At 37.3% G+C, this 27,297-nt stretch overlaps 2 protein-coding genes across 2 annotated transcripts in view; one reads left to right on the top strand and one right to left on the bottom strand.

Annotated features, from left to right (window-relative positions):
* Positions 1 to 24,793, top strand: part of SERAC1 (serine active site containing 1) — a 29,874-nt gene extending 5,081 nt beyond the window's left edge. Inside the window, exons 2-17 of the mRNA XM_080388464.1 lie at positions 1,392 to 1,483; positions 2,860 to 2,896; positions 3,168 to 3,304; positions 3,632 to 3,721; positions 4,597 to 4,728; positions 6,766 to 6,887; positions 8,371 to 8,499; positions 9,883 to 9,996; positions 11,643 to 11,805; positions 14,603 to 14,753; positions 15,591 to 15,732; positions 16,519 to 16,619; positions 18,888 to 18,985; positions 19,526 to 19,708; positions 20,197 to 20,340; positions 22,269 to 24,793. Coding sequence (XP_080244590.1) covers positions 1,393 to 1,483; positions 2,860 to 2,896; positions 3,168 to 3,304; positions 3,632 to 3,721; positions 4,597 to 4,728; positions 6,766 to 6,887; positions 8,371 to 8,499; positions 9,883 to 9,996; positions 11,643 to 11,805; positions 14,603 to 14,753; positions 15,591 to 15,732; positions 16,519 to 16,619; positions 18,888 to 18,985; positions 19,526 to 19,708; positions 20,197 to 20,340; positions 22,269 to 22,405 — 1,971 coding nt within the window. The 5' untranslated portion in view covers position 1,392 and the 3' untranslated portion in view covers positions 22,406 to 24,793. The remainder of the gene's footprint in view (positions 1 to 1,391; positions 1,484 to 2,859; positions 2,897 to 3,167; positions 3,305 to 3,631; positions 3,722 to 4,596; positions 4,729 to 6,765; positions 6,888 to 8,370; positions 8,500 to 9,882; positions 9,997 to 11,642; positions 11,806 to 14,602; positions 14,754 to 15,590; positions 15,733 to 16,518; positions 16,620 to 18,887; positions 18,986 to 19,525; positions 19,709 to 20,196; positions 20,341 to 22,268) is intronic.
* The window catches only part of SYNJ2 (synaptojanin 2), an 80,838-nt gene continuing 73,893 nt past the window's right edge, over positions 20,353 to 27,297 (bottom strand). Inside the window, exon 28 of the mRNA XM_080388461.1 lies at positions 20,353 to 20,735. The gene's annotated coding sequence lies outside the window, so the exon portion shown is untranslated. The remainder of the gene's footprint in view (positions 20,736 to 27,297) is intronic.

The raw sequence follows: 27,297 nt of genomic DNA, 5'->3' as shown, positions 1-27,297 counted from the left end.
CTTTCGGGATTTTAGCATAATTCTTGTGCTAAAAATACTACATTTCTGTCTGCTAAGACTTGAGATTAAGTAGCATGCAGAACTTGATAGTTGTGGGTTGCCAAAGCCAATTTGCTTATTTTCATAAGTTAGGTTTTTCTTATATAAATCAAATGTAAAGGCAGTAACTTTTGCTAATACATAAAATGTTAAATATATGTGAGTGGTAGGAACAGGAATTAGTGGCTTTTGCCTGGCCTAAATTGCCTTGGGTTTTGGTGCTTGACTAATACAACTATACTTTCCTTGAACCCCATTGTGCAGAGGTTGAGACACAGCCTTGATGGAAGTGGAAGAAAGTTGCAGCACGTTTGTCTTAACTCATCTTCCTACCTGTAAAATGGGAAAATTCAATGCCTTGCATCATAGATAGATCAGAAGAAAAATCTGAAAAAAAATTTTCATGTTTTTGAAGAATTCCAATACAACTTTTGTGGAGACCGTTACTATCAAGAATATTCATGCTTGCATTGTGTTGATTGTACATTCAGAACTTTGGTAGTTCTAAAATGCATCATGTGTGTTTGGAAAAAGTATTCTAGTTTGATTTCAGCATTCAGTGAGTACAGGTGCAATTTGTCAGTATTCTGTGTCTTCGTAATGTTGAATTGCTAAAGCCTTAATTCTAGGAAAGGTCCTCATCTTCTTCATGGCTATGGCTAGATTTTCATTCATGCATGTGTAAGAATTTTTTGAGAACAAGATGTGTGCTCTAATTTTTAGCTGTAAGTATGCCCTATGAGTTTCATGAGCCCATAGAGTTAGAGCATTTTAGGACCAATACTTATTTTTAATTGTAGAGTTTTTACATTCTTGAAATATTAGTCAGATTTGACCTTTAAAAGCGAAAGTATGTAGTAGTTCTGGAGCCTTGTTAGTCAAAATAGAAGACTTACCTACTAATCTAATATGAATTTTAAAAGTAGTTGGTTACTGAGTTGTATTTAAGCCCACATCATATTGAGTAATGTTGTAGTGGAGATATGACTGTATCTGAGACGTAAGGGAGAATTATTAAGAAGTAGGGAAAGGAGACTTACAAGCAGAGAAGGTAATTGGAGATACATACTCACAAAAATCAACAGTAACATAATTGTATGAAAAACTGCTTTAAACTTTTGATGTAATTGAAATGCAGCCTATTAAATTGAGGAATTTATAGACTTCTTTAATTAAAGCTCTTTATATGGAGTGAAATGGCACAAATATGGTTTATTGTGACCTTTGCTGTAATTCATGACTTTCGTATCATGACCTTTGCTGTAAAAGGACAGGAAAAAAAACTGCTACAGGTTTTCTGCTGAAATTCCTAAATAAATAATTACCTTTTTTTTTTTTTTTGTATTACACAGAATGTCAGTGGCCGCTTACTGTATATTTTGCTATAGACAAATAGGGACTTCTGGTCCAGCCACAAAAACACACCTACCCTGGAATGATATCAGTAAGTACAGTTCTATATGTATTGACCTGAGGTGTTAATAAAAAGGAAAAATCTGTGTTGGTATGATGCCATGCATAATTAAATGATACTAAAGATCTAAATCCCTGAATACTTTGTGATCAAAAACTTTTATTTGCCTCAAGTGGATGTCTACTTCTGACCTTGCTTTGCATAGTGATACATAAAATGACACCAGCAGATTATCTGGGATTAGAACACAAGATGAGGTTCCCCCCCTAGTTGCAATCTCATTAAACTGTTTTAAACTCCATTTTGTATCTTTCTTTTTTTTTTTAACCTGTAGAGCCATGAAACAATTACATCCATAAACTGTGAATAAAGTTTGAATAAAGTTTGTTTCTATTGTTTCTTCCTCCTTGTTTACTTATACAAGTTCTGCAGTTTTTTCTGTTTAGTTTCTGCTTTCTTTGGTGCCTTCTGTATAGTATGACAATTCTTACAACTCTACAGTTTATTTTTGAGCATTAAAAGATAGGATATTTCCATTTCTGCTCTACAGGAAGCATTGCATATTTTTGCCTTTTCAACCTTCTCTGCCAGTTATTTCTTCAACATGTAGCTGCCTCCTGTCTGCATGCAAAATTCTTATGGTCTTGCAAAGACAGAACCTGGTGGCAGTGGTTGTGGGGCAAATCTCCCAGTTCACGCTGAGGAGGAGAAATTTTTCATGATAGTTGAGATGTGTTCCATTTGGTTTGCTGCTACTGGTAATAATAGAGTTTCTCTGTACTGAGATCCTTACATCTGTATAATCAGCTCAGCGTTGTCCAGGTAAAACAGTGCAAATCTGGCAAGAATCATTAGACTTAAAGGGGAAACTATTGCAAGTGACATGTTTATTCAGCTGTTTGCTTTATGAATTAGATTCAATGGAATTATTTTAAAAACATGTATTTTCTTAGGGAGACCTGGCAGGACTTTTCAAAGAACATACATACTCCTGTATGTATTTATATACATCAAAGAAATACCCATGCCATGTAAGAAAAAATTAACTGCTTAAAATAATCTAGAGTTCCAAATGAATGCTAGTGATAGCAGCAGGGAGAGTTTACTGTTGATTCCTGGAGCTAAGCAACAAATGTAGTTGATAGGTAGCAATACTCAAAGTAAGTAGCAGTTGCAGGATACATGTTTTATCATCTTGCTTAGGAGAGCAGGAAATTCTAATCAGGTAATGTTTTCTCTATTTGTAAATTTAGGTAATGATTACCTGAAAGCCAGAGAGCAACAGAAAAAATTTAAAAAGCTTACTTTTAATGGCTGACATTCTTATTATCTGGTAATCAAATGCTAATTATGTTTATGTTGAGATGATGCACACAACTTTGACATTAATTTTTCATTTTTTCAAGGAAAAATTGCAAAGGTAACTGGATCCCTTATACTAGGGTAAGTTGTAACTGATAAGCATATATGTAATTTCTGTATATAGTTAAAATTTTAATTCATGTGTCTTTCAACAAATCTGACAATATTAAGGGACCTTTAGACATGGTAGAATATAGTTTTCTCTGATAGTTATTAGTCAAGCTTTTTAGAGTCTTGTATTTGCTAAATTAAAATAATCTGCAGACTATTTTTATACCAAAATGATTGTTAATATATTTTTGCCATCATATTTTTAAATTAATATTCACATGCAGTTTTCTTTTATTTAAAGAGGCTTTGTATTCATTACATATGAAGTCCTGTCCTTAAAGAAGTTATTGCAAATCGATACTCAAGCTATACATCAAGAGAAACTTAAATCTTATGTATATGTACGTACAACTTCTCTAAATCAAAGCGAATATCAAGGTAAGATGCATAATTGTTTGGATTCTAAAAATACAATTTTAAGAGAATAGAATGTTTCTGGAAGTCAGCCTTATTTAAGGAAAGTTATATTTCCTAGGATCTGTTGCAAAAATAATATTCTTCACAATGTCACCAAATCTATTTTAAGCTGGTGGCTGTTTTTTTAAGATAGTTGTATACATCCAATTCACTATATATGAGATAATTCTCTCTATATATATCCATATGTATATGTGTGTATATATATAATTTTTTTGATAAATATATGGAAAATAATATGAGAGAACTGTCCTTCAGACTTCCAGTAATCTAAAAATACTCTTGTAGGGATCACGTACCAAGCTAGAAAAGAAATCCATAAAGCAGTGAGGAAAATTCTAGAAACAGAAGCTAAAATTTTCCGGAGACCTTTTAATGGTATGTATTGAAAGCATGCTTTATCTATGACTATTATTTTTGAATAGTAAAATGTAAGCTTTTTAGAAAGTAAAATATTTTTTATTACAAACTTAGCACGTTCTGTTTGAAACAGTGGTAATATTACTTACAGTTTTCTATATTTATACAGAATATTAGTATATTTTCTATGTATTAAAACTATTCCTTAAAGTAAATAAAAATGATGGTTAAGAAGAGATTTGGGAAATTTTTTTGCCTATTTCAGAAGAGATTTGAAGTTTAAGATACCAGTTCTGTGTACAAAAGGTGTTTGGGGGATGAAATACTCTCAAAATTTCAGTTTATAAAAGTAGGTTATGCTTTCATCAGAATTGCCAATATTAACTGAAAGCAGCACAGTCTTTCTATAAGTGTGTCACTGCTTTATAGAGTAATTTAAAAGAACTTCAGTTCATACAAGAAACTGTGTTCTTGAGGCATATTATCTATTTTCATTTAACTCTGGTAAAAGATTATAAAAATATGTACCTCCACCGTCATACTGTGAAATTAATTGTTCAAGGTCAGAGCCTCAACGCTTGCTAACCATTTCCAGCTCCTGCTGGAAGCTGGCAATCCTGGTTGGTAAGTGCTAGTCAGTAGTGTATGTAACACATACATGAAATATCAGCTCAGTGCCACTAAAATTAATCCAAACCATCCTATTTGAGCATCAACATTTTGCTGATGTCATTCTGTCATTGATTATTGTAATAATTTAATATGAAAACATTACACGTAGTGTTAACTAATATGTAAACATTGAACAGATACTGGTTTTTTTTACTCAATAAATAGAAATGTGACTATTAAAATTAATAATCACTTGGGTTTTATTTGTTTCCTGGTGAAAGAACAATTCAGTACATTTGATGGAGAAGATCATGAATGTGCCTTATGGCTTCTCTTAAAGAGAAGTCAGTCAGAAGACAAGGAGGTCCGACTGCAGGCTGTAGAAGACCTGGCAAAGAACAATCACTGGCATGGTAATGTTTGCTGATGTAGCCTAATTCATCCCAGAAATACAATAAAGTCTTAGCTGTTCCAAGTCTGCTGCTAACATGAAAAAAAGCTAGTATCTGCCAGAAGTGTGAATACACTGAAATTTGGTCTCAGGTGTGTGTGGGGTTATTTACATTTCAGGTTATTGTTCTTTCCTAATACCCTGAAACAGAGCGTGTGTCTGCAGCGGAGTCTTTCTCTGTTCCCTGCCAGAGCAGCGCAGCCGCTGCTGTGGTGTGGGAGAGCAGTTCGTGTACATTAGTTCCTCGCTTTTTCTGTTGGGACTGCGAACACAGTCACAAGTTCTGGCAGTGATTTTTATAAGACACTGTCAGAGTGACTTTAAGGCCATAATTAAGTTACTAAAAATTGGTTAGGAGCTGATAGTAATAGCAAGGTAGTAGTGATAAACTAGAGGTAGAGGACTTGTATGTGCAAGCAGTATTTGTAAGTAATAGTAATAAGTTCTCCCTGTTGCTCTAGGAGCAAATATCCTTGAAACCCAAAGTGAAGGGGTGGGGTGTGTATATGCACGTCCTCCTCCCCCCTGCATTGCTAGTCCGCATAAAATACGCAACACACTAATCTTGACTCTCGTTCTGGTAATCTAGTCAGTTGAGGACTTCACTCTCCCAGTGCAATTCCACACCCATGGGTTTTATCTTGTTTCAGATTACCTGTTTAAAATTCTAATTAATTTCCCTGAGCAATTTTAAAGTGCTGTTTGAAAACACTTGAAAGCTAGATTGTGCAAAACCTGAAGTTTTGTGTACTCATTTAGTGTAACTGACTCATGTTTCTAGAATACGGTCTGTTAGCAGGTGTTCTCAGGATCTCAGTAGACATGATGGCCAGTACTTGGGAATCTAGTTGCTTTTTGTTATCTCCTTTTCTCTGCAGTGCTCGTTGCTGTAATATTTGGATGTTTCACAAACACTAATTATTCTTGACAACTACCTCATGAGGAAAATGGACTTTTTTTTTTTTTTTTTTTTTTTTTACCTGGTATTCCAAAACTGAGTCCAAAAGGTTAAGACTGAAAGTATGGGCTAACTTTTCACAGCTAGGACCAAATTGTTCAGCATATCTGTTACCGTAAATACAATATTTCGCTTATCCAAAGCTCAGCTTCAGTGACTTCAGTTTGCAGCTGTAAGTGATCTGCACCAATGAAAAAATACAGCCAATATGTGACTGTGAAAACTGCATTTTAAATGACTTGTCAGTTTTGTTCTAGAATTGCTTAATGGTAACAAGGATAGAAACACATTTTTATGTGAAAAAAGTATTGATCCATTTTAATTTTATTTTCTTTTCCTTCGGTTTGTTACTTAATTTCAATATGTAATTTTGGATTTCTCCAGCTATGAAGTAGGTAGGTTTTTGAAAGGAACGGTAGTTACTGTTTAAATCTGTTTTCCCTTCAGTAAGAGAACTGAAAGTCTTGTCTTGTGTCTTCAGTAATGAAAGGCTACTTAAAATTGTACTGTGGTGCTATCCTGACTTTTCTAAGGTCACCAGATTTTGTGACATTAACAATTTTATTGAAGTGTGCCTTTTGTATTGTTTAAAATTATGTGTCTGTGTCTTTGCAGCATTTGGATTTAAGGCTCTGGGTTTAAGTACTGTATGCAGAAAAAAGTATGCAAGATGCCTTTCAAATTTTAACTCAGGCGCAGGGGATTAAGTTAGAGTTTGTGGTCCTCGTGTTCCTTTCACAGTGGCAAAACTGAACGTTTGCTTTTGCTTGTGTTCATCTTATATCTGAGGACCTATATCAAACTGGTCTATAATGAACAGTTGATGGCCAGGTGTATTTCAGCTCTGGATAGTGCTGGTCTAACATCTGCAGGTTTTATGTTTTGGAACTGTGGTTACAAAATCAGAGCTTGTTTCAGCAGATTGCAGAGAGGCGGTTCTTTTTCGAGTATGTTTACAAAGTAGATCAGTAATTACATTTAAAACCAAATGAAATATTTAAGGTTAGTTTTAACCCTAACACTGAAATTTTTGTACTACAGATTATCAGTATGGTACAGTTGCCCAAATCTGCGATCAAAGGACTGCTATAGGTTTGGCTCGATCCAAAGATATTGACCTTCGCTTTTTCCTGCCTCCACCACCGCTGCCAAAAATAAAGAATGTAAGTAAATGAAAAGTAGGTAGTAGAGGATTTTTGCTTGCTTGTTTGTTTTTAGTGCTTTTGTTGTTGGTAACCATACTGAAGTGGAATTCTTCTGAAGTAACTAATAAGTAGTAAAATTAAGACTGAAATACAAAACTACAACATAGTGGTATACTCCTGGGGTATAGCTGCATTAGTGAATGGCGTGATGGAAGGAGATAAGGATAGGAGGGAGGATTCACCAATTATTGATGTCCATACCGCATATTTAGCAGCAGTGAAGTTTGAGCCAGTTATCAGTCTGGTACACACGCTGCCCGTCTGTACCTAATAGACAATGTGGAGCAGTCTTACATGAAGTCACCCTAGATTGCCTTGTTGATAACTGAGAGAATCCTACAGGTATTGATCACTCTTGGAGGCCTTCGCATCCTCAGTGCTAGTGTGGTGCTCTGCTGTAGGCCCACCTCTTTATTGCCAGCTTTTGGGTACCAACAAGTCTGTATTGGATAGATTTGGACTTGGTTTGTTTTTATGTTAATTAGTAAGTATATTTGATGATTGGAGCAATCATGTCATCATATCAGCTTCTTCAATAAACAGAATTGGCACACAAAGCATAATATAAGAGGTCTTTTGTAATGCTACTGAAATGAATGCTGGCAGAAGTCCCTGTCAGTGAATACAGACTATCCTTAACCAATAAAACTCTGAAAACCAGCTGTGATTGGTAGTGATATTCTCAGTTTTTGCCTTCTTACCTTTGTAACATTACGTGACAGTGGATCTGTACTTGTCAGTCCTGAAGTACTAAGTTATATTAATATATGGTTGTATATATACTTTATTTTTACAGCGGTATGATTGGTAGGTCATGAAAGCCAAGACTTCCCAATCCGCTGCTTAGGAAGTTGAAGCAAATCATTGTGGCTGCAAGTGTGGCCCTGCACATCAGATACATCTCGGTCTCTGATTGTAGCAAGGATTAGAATAACTGCAAGTTCCATGACTGTGGGCAGATAAAATTACTTTGTTGAATCTATTATTTTCCTGTCACCTACACTGGATTATTAAATGAACATCTATATGATTTTTTTTAAGATAAAAGAGTAAATGAAATGTTGTCAATGTTTTTTACTAGTAACTTATACATTCATTGTAATGGAGCAGCACCAAAATTACTGTGTAGTTAATGGTGAACTTTTAAGCTTTTTGTGCCAAGAGGAGCTGTTTTTTCTTTTGCCCTTTGGCCCTATTAGAATAAGGCCACCAAAGTTTAAAGCTTGCTTTTCATCAGTCATTTGGTGGGTTTAGAATTACCAGTTTCCAAAATCTTACAGGTGTAACTATTAAACCAAAGTTGCAGAGCACTCAACTCCAGGGTTTGTATTTTATGGCTTTATTAATATGGCTGTTTCCATTATTTAAGATCTTTCTTTTCTCTGTGTTTTGCTTCATGCTTTGAACATAACTAAAAGCTATTTGTGCTTTCTGCTCACAGGATTATCCCATAGAAGATGAACTTCGCTTGTTGTTAGTATCTTTACCTCAGACTGATCTTGATCCATGTGTCCAGTACTTCACATCTCTTGCTTTACGTGAAAGTAGTCAGACTCTTGCTGCGCAAAGAGTGAGTTTCCACTTGCAGAATACAACTGTCTGGGTTCTTTGTTCCTGCAGAGCTCAAAAGATACACACCTATTTCCATATTTTTGAGCATCATAAGAGGGAGAGAAATACAGAAACTTTGCGACTGTACAACATAAGTAAACTCTCTTCTACATACAATCTGTCTGTTTGAAAGCTTGTTTTATCTTTCCCAGCTGTACTAGTTGGTCTAGTGAAAGACTCTGTCTTTACTTACAAGCCTTCCCATAAAGTAGATATTTCAACATTTTTGTCTGGAACATTTCCTTCCTCTTGCAGTGCTCATAAAATGATTTTTCACGTTTCCTCTTACTGTCGTTTGAGTGTTCTTTGACTGCTGAGGTGATGAAACCTCTATTAAGTCTTACTAGCAAACTGATAAGTTATTAGCACACTTTAAATAGTAAACTCTGTTATATCCTATGGAAATGCCTTCCTGTAACAGGTCACTGTTGCCAAAAACCAGAATTGGAATAGTCTAGTAGTCTGTTTGGGCTTATAAAGTAGGAATTCTTCAACTCTGCCTAGCAACTTCCTAAGTGGCTTAGGAACATCATTTAAAATGCCATTAATGCTTAAAAATAATAATCGTAATGCCAGTGACATCCACTATTTCTTGTACTTTTTATTTTTGTATTAAAAAGTTGTGGCTTTTTAAATTGGTGATTATTACTTTTTTGCAGTAGTAAAAATGACTGTCATATTTTAATAATGATGCCTGACAGGCTTTGTTTAGAGATTTCAGAGCGCAATAACTCGTTATTTCCTATGACACAGTTATGTGTAATATTTTTTCACCGTCACTCCTTTATTGTTTTCACAGGCAGAGCTCTTGCTACAAAGGGAGATTTGGTGGGCCACCACACTTGGAGGCATTTTGATAATCACTGTGTTCTAGAAAACTGTTTTTTATTAAGGTTATGCTGGTCTTCCTGCTGCGTGATTAAGAGAGAGTGGTCTTCAGTGCGCTACATGTCAAAGACTTTTTTTCCTCCTCTTCTCATTTTTGCAGCTGTGGAAATATAGACACAGTCTGATTCTTGTTTTTTTTATGCTTAAGCAAACAAATTTAAAAGAAAACAATCATTAACAAAATGAAAATCCTATATTTTCCCCCTTTATTGTATGTTTTGATGTTAATAGACTATGGAGACTACTGACTGAAAATCTAGTTTTCATTTAAAAATCGTAGACATTTTTATGCTGTACTGCTCTGTAATTTGTACTTTTTGAAATGGACATGCATGTTGTGCACACTTTATAGCAATCTCTATAGATTATTACATACTTAATGTTTTAGTTTATAAATGCTTATTTTGTGTAGCCATTTGGAACGTGGTATAATTTTTACTGATTCTCATTTCAGGGAGGCTTGTGGTGTTTTGGAGGAAATGGACTTCCATATTGTGAGACACTGAGTAAAATCCCTTCAGAGACAGTGGAACTCTTTTGCTTGCAAGCTTTAGTACAGCATTCTAAGGTAGTTTGTCCTTTAAACTAGAACTGAAAACCTACATTTATAAACATTCCTTTCTAATGCTCTCTCGTATTGGGAAGGAGTTGCCATTTCCTTGTCTCCTCCCCCTCCCCCTTTCAAATGGACTTTTGGACAGTTGAGACTGGTGTGAATTGGAAGGCAGCATAACAAACTTCTTTTCTCATGGGAAGTGTATGTAAGTTGTTATTGTTTCTAATTATCTGTGTAAGTTCACCTGTAGTGTACCTGTGTATCCTTCAAGAAATAAAAGGGCGGCTCTGACACAGAAAAGCAGTAGAGAATGCCTGGAGTCCGGGTGGCTTTAACAAGCCTTTTCTGTGTAGGGCTACCTCCTGCTGACACCCAAAAGTCATTGAAGATGGATATCATGAGGAAACACTTTGTGTTTCCAGTCTGCAGTCTCTCAGTAAGCAAGATACTGATGACGTGAAATTCTCAGTGCAAAGTATGTGTGGGTTTGTCTGAGCTGATGTACATCAGTTCAGAGAGTTTACAAGTGGTCTTTTCTTATTACTCTCAGTCTAACTTCAGTGCCGGGTTTCCAGAAAGCAGAGTAGCCTCATGAATTCACCTAAGAAGCCAGACTGGGATGTGAACCTGTGCTGTTCACAAAGGCCCCTTCTTCAAGGGTCACTGCCTTTGGGCAGAAATATTGCACAACATGCAGCTAATGCAGCATCTTCCCAGGACCGGTGTGTTTTTTGCAGACACAGATGAAGAGTATGGAAGATTTTGTGTAACAGTGATTCTTGTTTCCTATCGTGCACTCTTCTGTTAGTACTTAATTGCTCAGAAGCCTAGAACACTGATAAACAGTATTGAGAGTACCACATTGTTATTGGTAGTAAGGATGGGTAAAGTACAGTTTGCCAGTATTCCTTCCATATTTTCCATATACATAGAAACTGACTTAGTCTAGAATTTGCTATATTCCAGATTTTCGGTTTAAGCAAGTTGTGACTGTACTCATTCCAAATGTGTGTCTGTCTGTTGAAAGCCAGAGTTGAGGACATCAGCAGTTCCATAACAACCACATGTTTTTAAGCACTGTAGATAACATGCTCAAGTCATGAGCACTTGGCCGATATCAGTATTGACACTACAACTAATTAGTGCATATTCATCTACTTGAACTAGAATCTGTTGTTGCCCTTAAGGTCAATAATGATAGCAGTACTATTTGGAATGTAGAAATACTTTTGCATTTCAAAGAGAAGGGATTATAATGATTGCATTTTAGGTAGTGAACAGGAAGACGAGTAGCTCTGGTTGAGATAGTAACAAATGCAGACAATTGTCCTGTTCAGATTCTTGAACTTCAGTTGAAATTTGAGCATGCAAAGTGGAGAGCAATCTCGTCTCTCTCAGATGCAGAGGAGAGTAGAGTGATGGTACTTAACATCTTTCAGGTTGTCAATCCATAGAAATCATGCATTTAGCATATTAAAATATTTACTTCCTCTTCAACTATGGCATAATGCTTTCTAGATTAGTAAGATTTTCTAGGTAATAAGGGCTCTGCATCATATTGGCTCCTTGAAATTCCTTAATTTGTGAATTAACGGCATCTCAAAGAACCTTTTGCAGAACATTTACTTATTGTCATTGTATTTACTGTATAATGCTAGGTTTCTTCTCACTGTGATAAAATTGAAGCCAAAGGAGGCCTTCAGCTACTACAGAGGATATACCAGCTACGTAAAGATTCAGCAAAAATACAAAGGAACATAATTCGCATTATTGGAAATATGGCTTTGGATGAACATCTTCATTCATCCATAGTACGTGCAGGTAAAAAGAAACCAAGTGTGAGCAGTCTGAATGTCAGATTTCTGTTCTAAAATTTTCAGAGGATTTGGTGCTTTTGTAAAATGCAGAGGACCATGGTAGTAGTGTGGGATTTATATGTGGGGGTGTGGGGAGATGGTGGTATTGTGTGGGGTTTTCTTAAATACAAAAAATATAGACAGTTTAGATGGTGTTGATTACAAAGTCCTGTATGCTGTCTAGCCAATATGTGTCAGTGCTACAGAGGTCTTGTAAGTCTGATGGACGGTGAAAACTTGGACTTGGTTGATATTTGGTTCACAGTACGGGCAAAGATCTTTTGAGTTTCTTACTCCTACAGCTAGCTCATCTACCATGTAGATTGTTGTTGTTGTTGGTGGTTTTGACTGTGCTTTAGTCCTGTAAAGGAACAGACCAGCTTGCAGTCCTTACCTTTTGGAACAAAGTGAAACATGCTTTCCTGCCCTCCCTTGTTTCATGTTAGGCTGGTAACTTCTGCTAAGCTTTGCTCTGATGCCCACTTTTTAATACCTCCTAAGTACCACAATGAAAGTTCTGTACAAAATAAATAATTCCCAATGTTTTATTAGAAAAGAATTAAAAAGAAAAATAGAAAACATCAATATGCTGTTGTTTATGGCTGGGCTGGTGTCTGCTTCTTAAATGCAGTGGACATTTTTAATCTCCCCCTTGGAAAAAGGAGAAGTAGCAAAGATACAGGGAAAGACTGTGAGGGTGATTAAAACTTTGGAATGGCTGTGGTACAAAGAACAAATAACTAGACTAAGACACCAAGTATGGAAAAAGCGACTGAAGGAGAGTATGATGGAGATGACATACAGAAGGCAAACAGGGAATGGTCATCAGCTGTTCATAATGCAAGAGCAAAGTTCTTGTACACTACATTTTTCCATACAGTGCATGACCAAACTAAAACTTGCCAGAAAACATGGTGATTGTTGAAGACTTAAAAAAACTTTGAAAAGTGATTAGACAAATTAATGGAAAGAAAAATCCATAAAGCTCTACACACAGAAGCTAAGTTGATTGCAGAAAACTGAGAGGGTATAGTGGAGCATCAGCACTATATGCTTGCCCTTTTATTGCTCTATTCTTTTATTATTCTGCAACTTTGATGACAGCTCAGTTTTGGAGAAAGACAGCTGGACGACAAAGGCCTTTGGTCTGAGGTCTAGCACCATTCTTATATTCTTATGATTTACTGCTAAAACCATACATGCAGAGGAAGTGATCATAACAGAAGAGTCAGCAGTTCCCTGGGGCAGAGCTCTCAGTAGATATGGAATTTTAGACAGTGAACTGGACTCCAAAGATGAGCGGTCGGATACTGCAGGTCAGGAGTTGATACGACATCTCTTTTGCTGGATGATGTATAAGAACCTGTAAGGATCTTTTCCTTTGCAAAAACTGCTGGCACAGGCAGAGGAAGAAAAGCAATGACGCACTGTGTAGTAGCTGTAATGGGGTATCTGGGTGCAGAAGGATTCTAAACGTTATTTTTGACTCTTCATCTTGACTCATTTAAGAGCCATGCAATACCAGAGACCTTGCTAGTTTTAATCGGGCTAGCTTGGCAATCTTTCATTGTATTTGGAAAACTGAAAACAGATTTTAGATAGTGTGCTGCTTAAGCAGAACTTGCACATTGCATGTATTCTGCTTAGATACGTGTTTTAAATACATAATTATTAGGAAAAAAATTATAGTTCTCAAAGGTACTAGCATTTGAATAAAATTCACATGTCAATTCATCCTTTTCCTCAGTCTACAGTGAACTAGCTATCTTGAATTAGCAACTTAGTGGCTATGCAAGTAGCAACATACTGTATATGATTTTGAAACAGTTCTCATGAAGTAAGTTGTTCCTTATTTTTCAAACCAGCCTCTATTTGAAAATCCCTCTTCAAAGTCTTTCCAAGTTTTATTTATGAACTTGACTTTAACGTAATTTTGAGTTATAGACCACTCTTGCTAGCAGCAACAACATTTTTCAGGATTTTAAAGAAACAGTATGTGTGTGTATGCATAAAAAATATTCCTTTGCATTTCTCAGTAGACTATGACCATCCCCATCCATGATAAGAAACTATATTTTATACCTTAGGTGAAGTATTATAAAGTGTCTTGTTTTTTGTTGAAGGAGCTATGACTTAAAATCTTATTGAGGGTTGTATCAAAGATTTCCTTCATTAATTCTCTTACATTTCTTAGATATACATAGTATACTATTTTTAGAATAGTGGGGATGTTTTAATTCGTTACATAGTTTTTCACACACTGGATTTTAAAATTAGAAATGGTTGTACTCTTACAGCAAGCATCAATTTTTCTACCTGCCATTCCTCCTGTGCATTGTTTTCTATGTCTGTCTTATGCTTTAAGCTTAACTTTCTCTCTGGAACATTTAGTTTCTGTATCTTTCTTGTATCTTACCTGCAGAAAGAGACTTGAGATCTGTTCTCTGTCTGACAACTGCACTGACCTGCTGATAAACTTTCTTTTTCTTCTGAGAAGACATTCTGCAGATCATAAGCCGAACAGTAGTAAAATACATTGCCCCCTTGCCACTCTGGATTTTTGATTTTGGAGGTTCCACTTATCTAGCATTGGCTTTCCTGCGGTAAAGACAGTGGACTGAAATAATTTGTTTTGATGTTACCGTTCTCAAGTTTTAACATCTATTTTCACAAGTATAGTTTGAAGGATGATGTTTCTGAATTCTTTTGTTTGGATGAGGTTTCTATTAATTAACCTGCCACTTTATTTTTTTTCAATGTAGGTTGGGTTTCTGTACTTGCTGAAGTAATGAAATCTCCACATGTTATTCAGTCTTCTCATGCATCCAGAGCTTTGGCTAATCTAGACAGGGACACAGTGAAAGAGAAGTATCCAGATGGTGTTTATATCTTACATCCACAATATCGTAGCAGGTAAGGCACAAGGAGATACTGCACGTGCTGTACTTGGAGTGACTTGCCATACTGTTCAGTTACAAAACTTTGGAAGAGTTGACATCAGAGTGCTGCTGTACTGATGTCACTTGTTCCTCCTGTTCTTTGGTAGGTTGAGAGGACTGAATTTAGATCCTCAGGTAGGAGGGCAGAAGGGGGGTCAGAGCAGTCGATAGTCATGAAAGGAGTATTATTGTACTGCATGGAAAAATCCAAACACAAACCATGAGATGAATTACTGCTTTGCATGTGTTGCAACCATTTAACCTTTGCAGTCGCTGTCTTGGGATGCAGTGGCTTATAAATATTCTGCTGGCAGCAGCACATGTTGGCCTAAGATGCAGTAAATTTACAGCTTCAGCTGCTTTTAATAGTGATCGTGTATCTGGGACTGAAGCAGTTTCCGATGTGGCATGTCACTCAGTAGCAACTGTTCCCTGGGCCAGTGGTGTTAGTCAGGTTACAGTGAAGATGTAATTTGATGATAAAGCCGGAACTACCAAGCTGCATTAACAGTAGCTGGGGAGAATGTTGTTTTTCATTGTAGGAAAATATGAGTTGCAAGGTGGGTACTTCACATACCTTTTTTTATATATCTCTCTTTTTGGTGGATCCCTCTTTTTTTTTTTTTTTTTTTTTTTGTGTGTGTGTGTGTCTTGATCTAGCTATCCTTTTTGAAATACCATGCAATGTCATGAAATGCTGTCCAGAAGATAAGAAATCACATATACTGTTAAAAATAATATTTTGGCATCCCTTAGGTTAGAAGCTCTGCATAAATTTAATATGTACTACCCATTCCTTATTCTGTCTCAGTCAGCCCATCAGAGCAGACATCCTTTTTGTTCATGGTCTTTTGGGAGCAGCATTTAAAACCTGGCGACAGCAAGACATTGACCGGCGTTTGGATAAAAAGGCTTCAGAAGGGGAAGAGGACTATAGCCAGTGCTGGCCAAAGGTAAACAGACAATAACATTTTCACATGTGGCTTTTGTTATCTCATTAATGACAGCTCTCCAGGGGATCTAGAATTACACTGTCTGGTAGTTCTCTCTTTTGAGTCGAATTACTTGTAATCTGTTATACAAGGAGCACTTTCCAAGTGCCTGATGTGTTTTTGTTGGCAAGGTGAAATTTTGAACATGTTGTTCTTGTGAAGGAAACCCCCTGCTAAATTTAGTGCTCTCAGATCATTCTCCTGCTAGTGAAAGGGGGGGCAATGGCCGCTTTCCCATGCGCTGGCTCTCCCTCCCCGCCCCATTATTGCTCAGAAAAAGATTTTAAAATTTAAATTACATTTGAATTTAAGTAACCTGTCTTACATAGGTGTCTGAGTACCTCAGTTTTTGTAGATTGCTAATTAAATGTTGTTGGTAAATAAGTAATTGCTGCTTCAAGCAACTCACATTAGTATAACCACCGAAGTAGCTCTGTAAAACTTCCAACTGATCGGTCCTGTTGGTGATCGTAGTAATTCTTATTTCTCCCGGGAGAGGGCGCTAGGAACGCACGATTCAGTAATCCATCTTCATCCCTGGCCTACTTTGTGGCTTGGCAACAGGCTAGAGTTCACCAGCTTGTAATAAAAGAATAATAGTCTATGTATAAGATGTGTTTGGGGATTAACTGAAGAGCAAAAGTCTTGCTTGATATTGTCCCCATAGTGGTATCTTTGCTCCATTGCTGATAAATTGCCTGCGCTTCAATTATAAACTCCTTTTGGTTTCACTTTTTATTAATTTAGACATGGCTGGCTTCAGACTGTCCTGCCCTTAGAATCATATCTGTGGAATATGACACCCATTTAAGTGATTGGAAAGCAAAATGTCCCGTTGAGGCTCACAGGTAACAAATGTAGTGTCTGCAGTTTGGAGGGGGGGGGGGCAGGAGGGAGACCTGTAATGCTGATCCTTGGGATCGCCTGGTGTGAGACAGTAAATTTAACTTTTCCTGTTGCATTTGTAAATCAAGTTTGGAAAAAGATTAGGTATAGCCGTGATATGCTTGAGCTTTTTAACCTCATGGTTAACTACTTGTGGCAGCTCCCTATATTCTTGCAGTCTGTTCTGCTTCCTGTTTAGGGGAGACACTAAATTATGCTATTAGTTGACGTAAATATAACATCAATTCTGTATCTTAAGGGGAATATTTCTTAAACTTAAAATGATCCAATAATTCTTCATAAGCACAGCAAAAAAAATCATTGTACTATGACTTTATACTCATGAAAAATAAAGCATATGATTTTCATAGAATTGTTTAGGTTAGACAAGATCTTTAAGATCATGAGTCCAGCCGTTAACCCAGCACTGCCAAGTCCACCACTAAACCATATGCCAGAGCACCACACGTACATGTCTTTTAAGTACCTCCAGGGGTGGTGACTCAACCACTTCCCTGGGCAGCCTGTTCTGATGCTTAATAAACCTTTCAGTGAAGAGGTTTTTCCTAATATCCAATCCAAACCTCCCCTGTTGAAACTTGAGGCCATTTCATATTGTCCTATTGCTTGTTACTCGGGAGAAGAGACTGACACCTACCTCACTACAGCCTCCTTTCAGGGAGTTGTAGAGAGTGATAAGGTCCCCCCTGAGCCTCCTCTTCTCCAGGCTAACCCCAGTTCCCTCAGCTGCTCCTCACATGACTTGTTCTGCAGACCTTTCACCGGCTTTGAATCATGGAAAAACTTAGGAAAAAGTAGGAAAAATTTCTCCACCAAAGGGCTGTCGAGCATCAGAACAGGCTGCCCAGGGAAGTGGCTGAGTTGTCATCCCTGGAGGTACTTAAAAGATGTATAGCTGTGGTGCTCAGGGACATGGTTTAATGGTGGACTCGGCAGTGCTAGGTTAAAGGTCAGGACTCGATGAACTTAAAGGTCTTTTCCAACATAAATAATTCTAAGAGAACTTTTTTCCTGTGTCTGCCTGGAGTAAATATAATGCAAGAAAATTTGAAAAATAAACAAACATATATTTCTTTCTTTATTTTAAGATAACGTCTTTTTCATTACAAAATGGAAAAATTACATTACCTGCTAATACGGTCACCCAAGCATAGTATTTGATTGGTTTATAATTTGATATGGATAATTAAAAATGAAAGATACTGAAGGTATCTGAAAGATGTACCAGTAGAATCACAGCTTTATGATTGCTCTAAGTGTGTAGGCTCATTCACTGTTTCAAAAGTGAATTTTTGTGTGCCCCAGCTATCCCAAAGCCTATTGTTCAGCTGAAAAGACACATTTGAGTATCCTTTTCATAGGTGTTATAAAAGCAATTTCCAGTGAGAATGCTGAGAACCAGTAGAGATGAAGTGAATTACTTTGCACAGTGGTTGCCCCAATATCCTGATGTTTTCATTATCCAAGGGTCTTCTAAGTTTGATTCTTAGTACACTGCAAGTAGTAACAACATTGCACTTTCAAGCTCGATAGGGAATTGGCATTGGTTTTGTTTTGGTTGTACTGCAGATGCCTTTTCAACCTCTAAGGTGTAGCTTATCCTTTCTAGAACTCAGTCTCTTCATTTATAAAATGGAGATTATTGTGCTTTTGTACTATTGCAGTAGTACTTAGAGTACTTAGAGATTGTTGTCTGGAAAGTATAACAGACATTATCTGTGATTTTTTTTTTAATGTATTGGTTGATCATGCACTTAGTTATTAAATTCCTGTACATTGCTTCACATTTTGAGCGTTGTTTAGCAAAGTACGTTTTTGTCAGATGTTAGGTATATTCCTGTTTCAGGGGATAAAGGCCATTATGTATTGATGATGCTTTCATAAAATGAAAACGTAATTTTGTTACAATGCATAAATGAAACTTACCTAAAACTCCATAAAAAGATTTGTCGAACTAAAGCTGAAGGGAGTAGTGAGTGAAACTAAAATAAAATTTTCTAGCAAGATCAAGAAATTGAATTTACCTCAATTCCTGTTGTACTTGTGAAGCCAACCTTACAAATGTTTTTGGCATTTTTGAATGTAGCAACAATAAGTAATCAATGTTTTATGTACCTAAATCACTTTCACAAATGTGCAGCACTGAGAATTCTTTCTGTTTTAACATTGCCTTTTAACCCATCATACTTGCATGTGTTTTTTCTTTGCAGGAAGTCCATTGCTTACAGGAGCAATGAGCTTCTTGACAAGCTCAGAGCTGCTGGGGTTGGAGACAGACCTCTGGTGTGGGTATCACATAGCATGGGTGGTAAGCACTTTGCCTGTTTGATATAAAGTATTTATTTGCTTTTATATTTCAGAATAAGCAGTTAAACAAATTCAGTCTGAAATGCAATTATTCAGAATAGTATATCTAAAAAATTTGCAAAGACCTGAAAATGGAAAATAGATTTCTGCTTTTTTAATGCATTATATTCAATAGCATATACATTTTGAAAGGATTTATGTTGCTGTTTATTTTTACTGTGTTGATTTAAAAACACAAAAGCAATGAGTTGAAATTTATGTGAATGGGAATTCAGAGGCAGAATTTTCTCCATGATCAGGCATATAGTAAATGCCATTAGCAACACTTAAAGCAAAACAAACTTGGATTTGCATCATTCATGGACATTTTATTTTAATGCCTCCTTAGGTTTTGTTTTTTTCAACTTAGTCTTACGTATTTGACAAACTAAGGACTAATCAGCTAAGGCAAGAATAGGGTTAGTTGATTCATAGATAATAAGCATGATCATTGTTTTCACAGCGGTTTAAATGCCTGCATTAATTCAGTTTCTGTTGCCAGGTCTCCTAGTCAAAAAGATGCTGGTGGATGCTTCCAAGAATCCAGAAATGGATAAAATTGTAAACAACACCAGAGGAATCATATTTTATAGCGTACCTCACCATGGTTCCCAGCTGGCTGAATATTCTATAAATGCCAGATATCTTCTTTTTCCGTCTGTGGAGGTTAAAGAACTCAGCAAGGGTACGCTCACTTTGCTACCTTCTAACAACAGGGATCTATGCTAATCTGTTCATGATGGTTTTCTTATCATGCTGTCAGAAAAAGCTGGATAAAACCAACAAACCCCTTTTTATGTTTTGGGCTGTGTGTTGAATTACTGTAAGTAATTCTGAGTAGCTGTTTCATTTGATGGCAGAGGCGAGGGGAAAAAGTGAGTCAGAAAAAGTTTATAGAAGAGTTTTGCAGGCCATTTAGTGATGTGGTGGGTGGTATGAAAACAACTCAACATGTGCTGGACTTCAGACTCTTCTAAACAAATTCCACGCTACGCAGAAATAAAGAGTTGTTGTATATGATAGCTGGAAAAAGGCATTACAAGCAAAATGCTACTCCTTTTTGTACAGCATTGATTTTTCCAAAACATCTCTTTAGGGATGCAGTCTTGCCAGGCAAATGCTATAATCTTATGTTCAAGACAACTTTGCCAAAATTTTGTTGCTTTTTCTCAGATTCTCCCGCCCTGAAAGAGCTGAATGATGACTTCCTGTCTTTTGCCAAAGATAAGAAATTTTCAGTGCTGAGTTTTGCAGAAACCTTACCAACACACATAGGCAGCATGATAAAACTGCACGTCGTACCTCTGGAATCAGCAAGTAAGTCAAGTAGCCATTTAATTTATTTAATTTATATATAGTCATGTAAGCATCAATAATGAGGAAGGATTATAAATGCTATGGTGGAAAGACCATAAAAAAAAAAAAATCTGTTACATTGTGGGATTTTTTGTTTAAACGTTTGGCTGAGTTTAAACTACAGTCTCCCTGCTGAGATTAAAGGCAGTTACATTTATATCTTAGAATGGCAATTGTTTGGTTTGTTTTTTCTAAATGCAAGGAACACTTGCTTATTGAAAAAAGCAGGGTGGACCCTGGTCTAATGTTATGTTGTTGTAGTCCTTTCCTCTGTAATTAGGAGTAACTGTTGTTTATCTTGCATACATAGGCTGAATAGTATCTCAGAAGCTCCCACAAGTTCCAGGTATTTTCTCCTTTAAAATATAAGAAAGAAAATTAGTAAATTGCTAATGGAAGGAAAAAGTCACAAAGTTGTTTTTCAGCTTTAAGAATCTTTTATCCTTATCTCAGGTACCCAAGCAGTAGAGTTTGCCTTCTGGAGAGTTCCCTTCATCTTTTTGCCTTTTGTAGGAAAAGGGAAAAACAGACACTTCTTTCTTTTGCTTTTTTTTTGGGTGTTGAAGATAGAGAGTTTTTTCAAATCTGGTATTTTCAGGTTTCCCCTGAGCAAAACCCTCTTCTGCATTGCCCAAGGTACCTGTAAGGCCTTGAACAGAAATGATTCCTTTGTTGGGTTTTAGATCAGGCTTTCCACCAGCTAAATCCACTAGATTAAATGCAAGGCTAGTTGCTCTGAGAAAGGCAGACTATACATCCCTGTTCTCCTGAGTACTTCAGCAGTATTTTTTCAGTATGTCTTCTCAAGAAGCAGCTGTTTGCAGAAATGTTGCTGATGCAATTTTATTGGCAAGGACCGAAAATCTGGACATTCATGTTTTTTTTTTTATTTAACAAAATAAAATGAAAAAGAGGGGCTGGATAACAAAGTGCACACATAAGCACTGTGCACTTACAATTTTCTGGTCTATTTCTCCTCATCTAGAGATGACACACAGTGTTTCACGTGAGCTGTCTTGAAAGCCTTTAGAGGGTACATGATGGTTCCATGTCACGCCACTCATTTTGTTCAAACCCCGGGTTGACAAGTGCTACGCTCACTGTTTCTTACACACATGTTTGGGCGTGTGAAAGCAAACCTGCATCCGGCTCTAGTGTCATTTTACATGGTTAAAGATACAGAGTTCCAAGCAAAATGGAGAATTTCTCAGGAGGTTGAGTGAATACATAATGAACTGGAACGTGGCGGTCACAGCATCCTAACTGGAAAGTTCACTACTAGTGATAGCTGTCAGGAAAGACTAAATGCCATAGTGCGCCCCAAAATCAGTAGCTGAAAATGGGATCCTTGTATTCTACAATTAAGCAATGTAAATTTTTCATTTCCCCAGAACTGGGTGTAGTGATTTCTGGCATGTTTCAAGTTCGTTCTAGTCCCATTTTTAATCTCCACATCAAAGTATTTTTATAAGGGATATGGGCAATTAGTGGTGATCAGAATCTGGATACCCCAGATTAAACTCTATCCCTGTTGATGTCAATGCTTATGCTTCAGTCTCAAGTGCTGGTAAATGAAGTTTTCATTCTTCAAAGTTTTCTATATGGAGAAATGTACATTTGTGTGTTCCCAATAAAGATAATAGAATTCTAACTTAATGGTTTACCAGTTTGAGTTTTGTAGCAGTGTATAGCTCTATCTGACTTTAGCAGTGTGTATTGATGCTTTTAGTACATTAAAAAACAATGAAAACAAAACAGTTAAACTGAAGACAGGAGAAGTTGCTTCTGAAATTGAAATTGCTAATGCAAGGTGTGCTTTTCAGTCTAGGTGATCTTAAAACTTCGGTAGTTTTGTTTTTTGTTTTTTGTTTTTTTTCCCCCTCTCACAGAATTAGGAATTGGAGACCTTATTCCAGTGGATGTTAATCATCTAAATATTTGTAAGCCAAAGAAGAAGGATGCTTTCCTGTACCAACGTACATTGAAGTTCATTCAGGATGTTTTAGCCCAAGAACTTGGCGACTGAGTTTTTGCCATCCTTGGCTGCTTATTTCCTCTATTCGGTGTAACACAGTAAGTTCTTCTCCTAACATTTATGAAGGGATCAGCAGAACAACAAAGATGTTATATCAATAGTATCTGCTGCTAAAACACTTTTCAGTAGTACTTCTTCAACTTTTTTCTGAAATGTATTTAAAAAAACCCACAAAATGAAGTCCTATAAACATGGCAAAAAAAAATGTGTGTTGGCTTAGAGTGGCCATGATCTGTTAACAAAATCTGTGTAAATTCTCCAGCAATTTGGCTTGGAGGGGACAGGGATTCGGTGAAGAGAAGTTTTGCTTAGTCTACAGATATTGCTCTGGAGCAACACAGCTAGACTATGGAGAGTGCCCAAGATATCTTCTTTAACAAAAAAAAACCAACCTTGCCCTGGAGGTAGATGGTCTCATTAAGGTAAAAATACACGTGGGACTGAATTCTTACAGAGAGGATCAGAAGCAATTAACTGAGGTGGTTATTTGTTGTGTCAAAGGGGAGAAGCAGCATGTGGCTGCCTCAAAGCTTTGCTTTACTGTCCATGTGAAGCAGTCTGACTGGAGCCTGGAGAACTTTATCCAAGTGAATGAAGGTAGGATTTTGGTCTAGCGGCCCAATTACAGGAGTTTTTGTAATTTGCCTTTTCATTTAATAGACCACCCAACTTTGTCAGTAAATATGCCATCAGTTTCCTGCATGAGTTAGAGATAGGTTGGTAGATTGTCTTGCGTAGGCAACTGTAGTTGTTTTAATCTGTTTGTATAAATCAAAACAGAAGAAATGTTCACTTTCTTGTACATTTCTCTCTTAATCTTACCAATTTATGAGATTGCTTTCTTTAGGACATTGTGCATCTGGTCAGACTCAGGGCAGTTCCGTGCTTGTTCATATGGAAGATACAGAACAGAGGCTTAGCTCCTGCTTTACTCTTGGGACATACCGAGAAGATGGTACATTCAAATCCCTGGCTCATGTTACTCGTTTAGAAACTTTTTCTTTAGGTGATTTAAAGAAGAGCATTGAAAATGCTCAAGTGGAGTAAGACAGATGTAGGCCCTGCTAAGAAAGCTAATGCTTAGAGTTTAGAGCTCAGGTAGAGAAAAGTAAAGCAGGAAAAAATTCAGGTGATCACAAGGTCCCACCAGAAATGCAGAATATCCCAGATGTTTTGGTTTCTTGGGGCTCAAGTGTATCAATTGGTGTAGATATAGAGAAAAACAGCAGTATTGTCAGATTTCAGTTTATGTTAAGGATATCGTAATAGAACGGATAAAAAGTAAGTATTTTTAGGGAGACAAAAAAGAAAAAAGGCAGTGCTCAGTCATTTATTTTTTTTTGAAATCTTAGATAATTTGCAATGTAGTTAAAATTGCAGCACAGACTAATTGTGGTCTCTTTCCTTCCTTTCTTTACACCCCCAACCCTCTCTGGAAACACAGGCTATGATTAGGCTATTCTGCTGTAGCTGACTGTTGGTTAAATAAGGCCTGTCTTGATGACAGGCTTAGAGACACCTCTTAGCATCAGTTACGTGAGATGGATCTAGTATTACTGGCCTTGAAGTTATGGCTATGGAAGCTACCAAAGAGGTGGGATGCACCTTGCAGTTCTGCATGGGCTTGGTGCAGGCGCCAGTGGCCATCACAGTCCTGCCAGGTCCTGAGGCCACCTCAGCTGCTCCCACCTCAGAGCACTCCAGCCCAGGAGGACACTACATCTGAAAGTACACTTCTGGAAGTTGAGCCTTGACCTGCTGGAGTTGCGTAGTAAAATTCACAAGAGCAGTGCAGAGAATGTACAGCACTACACTGGCAAAAAGAGCTTTCCCCCCCCCCCAACCAAGACGTAGGTAAGAACACTGCATGGCGGTATTTCAGATAGAAAATTAACAAAACAGTTGTAACTTCAAAAGAGGTTTATCCTTTTTATACTGTGCTTAAACTTCAGAGTGTAAATACATTAGAACACTTTGTATTCACAAAGTAGCGGGTATGTGGAATTCATTGTGAATAGACAAGACTTCTGATAACCGAATGCATATTTAGTGTGGCAAATCCTGTGTTGATTTTAATAGACTCCTTTGGCTTACAGGGATTCAAGTCAATGGCGTTACACGTTAATCTCTAAATGCATCTGTTTTGTTACTGTAACTGGAACTCTTGAAGCAACTTTCTCCTTTTTGTAACTGTATGTATATATGTGTAACTTTTAAAACTAGTAACTGGGGGGGTGTTGGGCTTGGGTTGGTGTCTTGGTTCGTTGGTTTTTTGGTGGGGTTTGTGGTTTTTTTTTTAATATAGTAATGAAACGTGTTTTTAAAAATGTGCTAGATACACCACAAAACATATTAAAGGTGAATGATCTGCCAAATGAATACTCTGGATCATGGTCACTTTTGTTAAAGACCTCCTTTTTGTGTGTGTGTGATTGTCTCACGCTGGAATAATCTAATGTTTACCCTTCATCTTCAGCAAGTGGCAGAGTACTGGGGGGTGCAGCTGGTCATTGATGTTTTGCCAAACTGAACATTTTTTCCATTGTGCTTTTGGATTTTGCCTCCTAAACTGTGTACAGACATTCGTTTGAGGGACAGAAGGTCTGTTGTGTAGCATCCATGTCTGCTTCCCATTAGAAACTTACACGTCCATGCTTCTCTGGTGTCACATTCATTCAGAGTAGTCCTTTATGTAAATTCTTAGGTCTCAAACTATGCCTTTAATCCCATCTAGCAGGGGACTGAGCTGCAGATGAGGCTAGCAGTTATGTGTGGATTGTCTGAGAAGATGGTATTTAGTCTGCATTGTGGCATCCAAGACTAAAATAGTAAGGCAGGACTACAAGGAGTTTGTCAGTCCTCTTGCGCTTGTTGTCCAGCTCTCCTGTGTAACCGTATTGGTATTTCTAGCAGCAACAGGCATCAGGTTTTTCAATTGTTGTGATTACAGTAGTGCAAACTGGCTTTCACTGTGATTGTGCTCCATGGTGCCAGGTGGAGCTGCTAGCTAGAAAGGAGAAATTTTCCATCTGGTGAAAATGGCAATTCTAGACAAAAAGAAAAAAGCAAAAATATTGTTTTGTCAGAGTATAAATTCTACTCTGGTTTTGGTTCTTTTTTTATCAGTGATCACCCACCTAAAAAAGCTAAATTGGGCAGTTGCTATACCAAGGAAACCACTTTCTCACCCCAAACGTGAGTGCAGCAGACCAACCAGGATGCCTGTAGTAACTTTAATTTGCTGTACTACAGCATCCTGGGCAAGCTCCCATGGTCTTAGTCCCTTGCCAAAGTCTCTCACATTAAATAAGCACAAGACACATACTTGCATCTGGTAAATCATTCATACCTGGCTTCACAGTCAGTGTCAACAATTTTAAGATTTCAAGGTGCTGGGTTCACAACATGAAAAATATTACGGGATAGCCAATCCCAACCACTCATTATATGGCTCTCAAGGCTGATAGCTATCACTGAGGATACTGGTTTCCATTGATGATGTCCCAGTGAGAATGGGCAGCAGACCTGAGGACAGAGCCGTGCTGTGGGTTCCCTGTGGACATCAGGTAACGATGGTTCGGGTTACTTGGCCTCTTTTCACATTGTGGCAGTGCCCAGCTTAGTCCTGAACGAGAAGGAAGGCATCCCTGCCTCCTGCAGTCTGAGTTTTCTGTACTGGTTTCATAAACACAGAGCAAGTCTGGCCCTGCTTTGCTTCTGACCATTAAAACTATAACGTGGGTCACAAGCACCTGCCTCCGAAAAAACACTTGGCTGGGGTGTTGAGCAGCAGTGTGGAAGATAATATATTGAGACAGGAGATTTCTCATTCTTTGCTGTAACCTTTTCTGCTTGACTGTCTGTTCTTTTCCCTTGATTTGCTGCAGCTGAAGAGTACATGCTGTCACTGATAGTATAAACCAGCTAGCTGCTGGGATTCATGCTTTAATGGGCAGCTTGCCACATACATAGAAATAAGATAAAATGCTAAAGGCCAGATACTTCTTTTATTCAAGGAGAGTAATAAAGTGAATTTTATTTGACTTGTATAAATCCAATTTAATTGGCTTTCCTGCTAACACTTTCATTAACATGTAAATTAGCTGTCCTAGAGCTGTTAATTATCTTCGCAGAAAATGTTGGCTATGGTCATATAACGTACTCTTTCTTTTTTACAGCTCTTAATGTTTTATACTGAAATATGCCCATAAATATTCACTGTATTTTTTTTTTAAGAGGAGGACAGGAGTCTAAGGCTCTGTGTCATCTTGGAGGGAAACAGCTATCTCGCTTCAGCATTATTCACTAGCCTGCTACCGTGTTAAACTGACACTTCAGAAGCTTAGTACTGGGCTTTATTGGTCTGGCCTTTGAAGGTTTTTGCAATTTTTTTGAAGTGTCTGGCAAACGAGGGAGCAGAGGAGGATGGCAGGTGCTCAGACAAAGGCAGCATCCTCTCCTACAGGATGTCTTGTGTTCAGAATTTGGCACTGGCAGTGAAACAGGTAGGCATTACAAGTAAGAAAATGGCTGAATTCCCAGCTTCCAAGAAGCTGAGAACAAGCCAATTAATTTTCCTACAGGGAAAAAAACTGAACCTCTGAACTTTTTTAATGCATCTTTTCTGCAAAAAAAATCTGAAAACAAGAGGGTTTTTTCAGCTTCACCAACTGCTTAAAAATGCTCTGTTTCCTTTAATAATAAAAGATCTTGATGTTTCTCTTGTCATGGTAACTTGTTAAGTTGCAATCTGTTTATCACTTTTAACTGCCTGCTTTGAACAAATGGCATTTGTCGTGTACAGTTTTACTGCGCAGGCAAGGCAAAAACCTGCACAAGCTAGAGCAAGTAGCAGACGTGTTGAGCACCGTGGATTATCCTTG

The sequence above is a fragment of the Falco punctatus genome, assembly GCF_963210335.1.
Source record: "Falco punctatus genome assembly, chromosome: 5".
Classification (NCBI taxonomy): Eukaryota; Metazoa; Chordata; class Aves; order Falconiformes; family Falconidae; genus Falco; species Falco punctatus.
The sequence above is the reverse complement of the archived record's forward strand: the minus strand, read 5'-3'. Positions and strand labels throughout refer to the sequence as shown.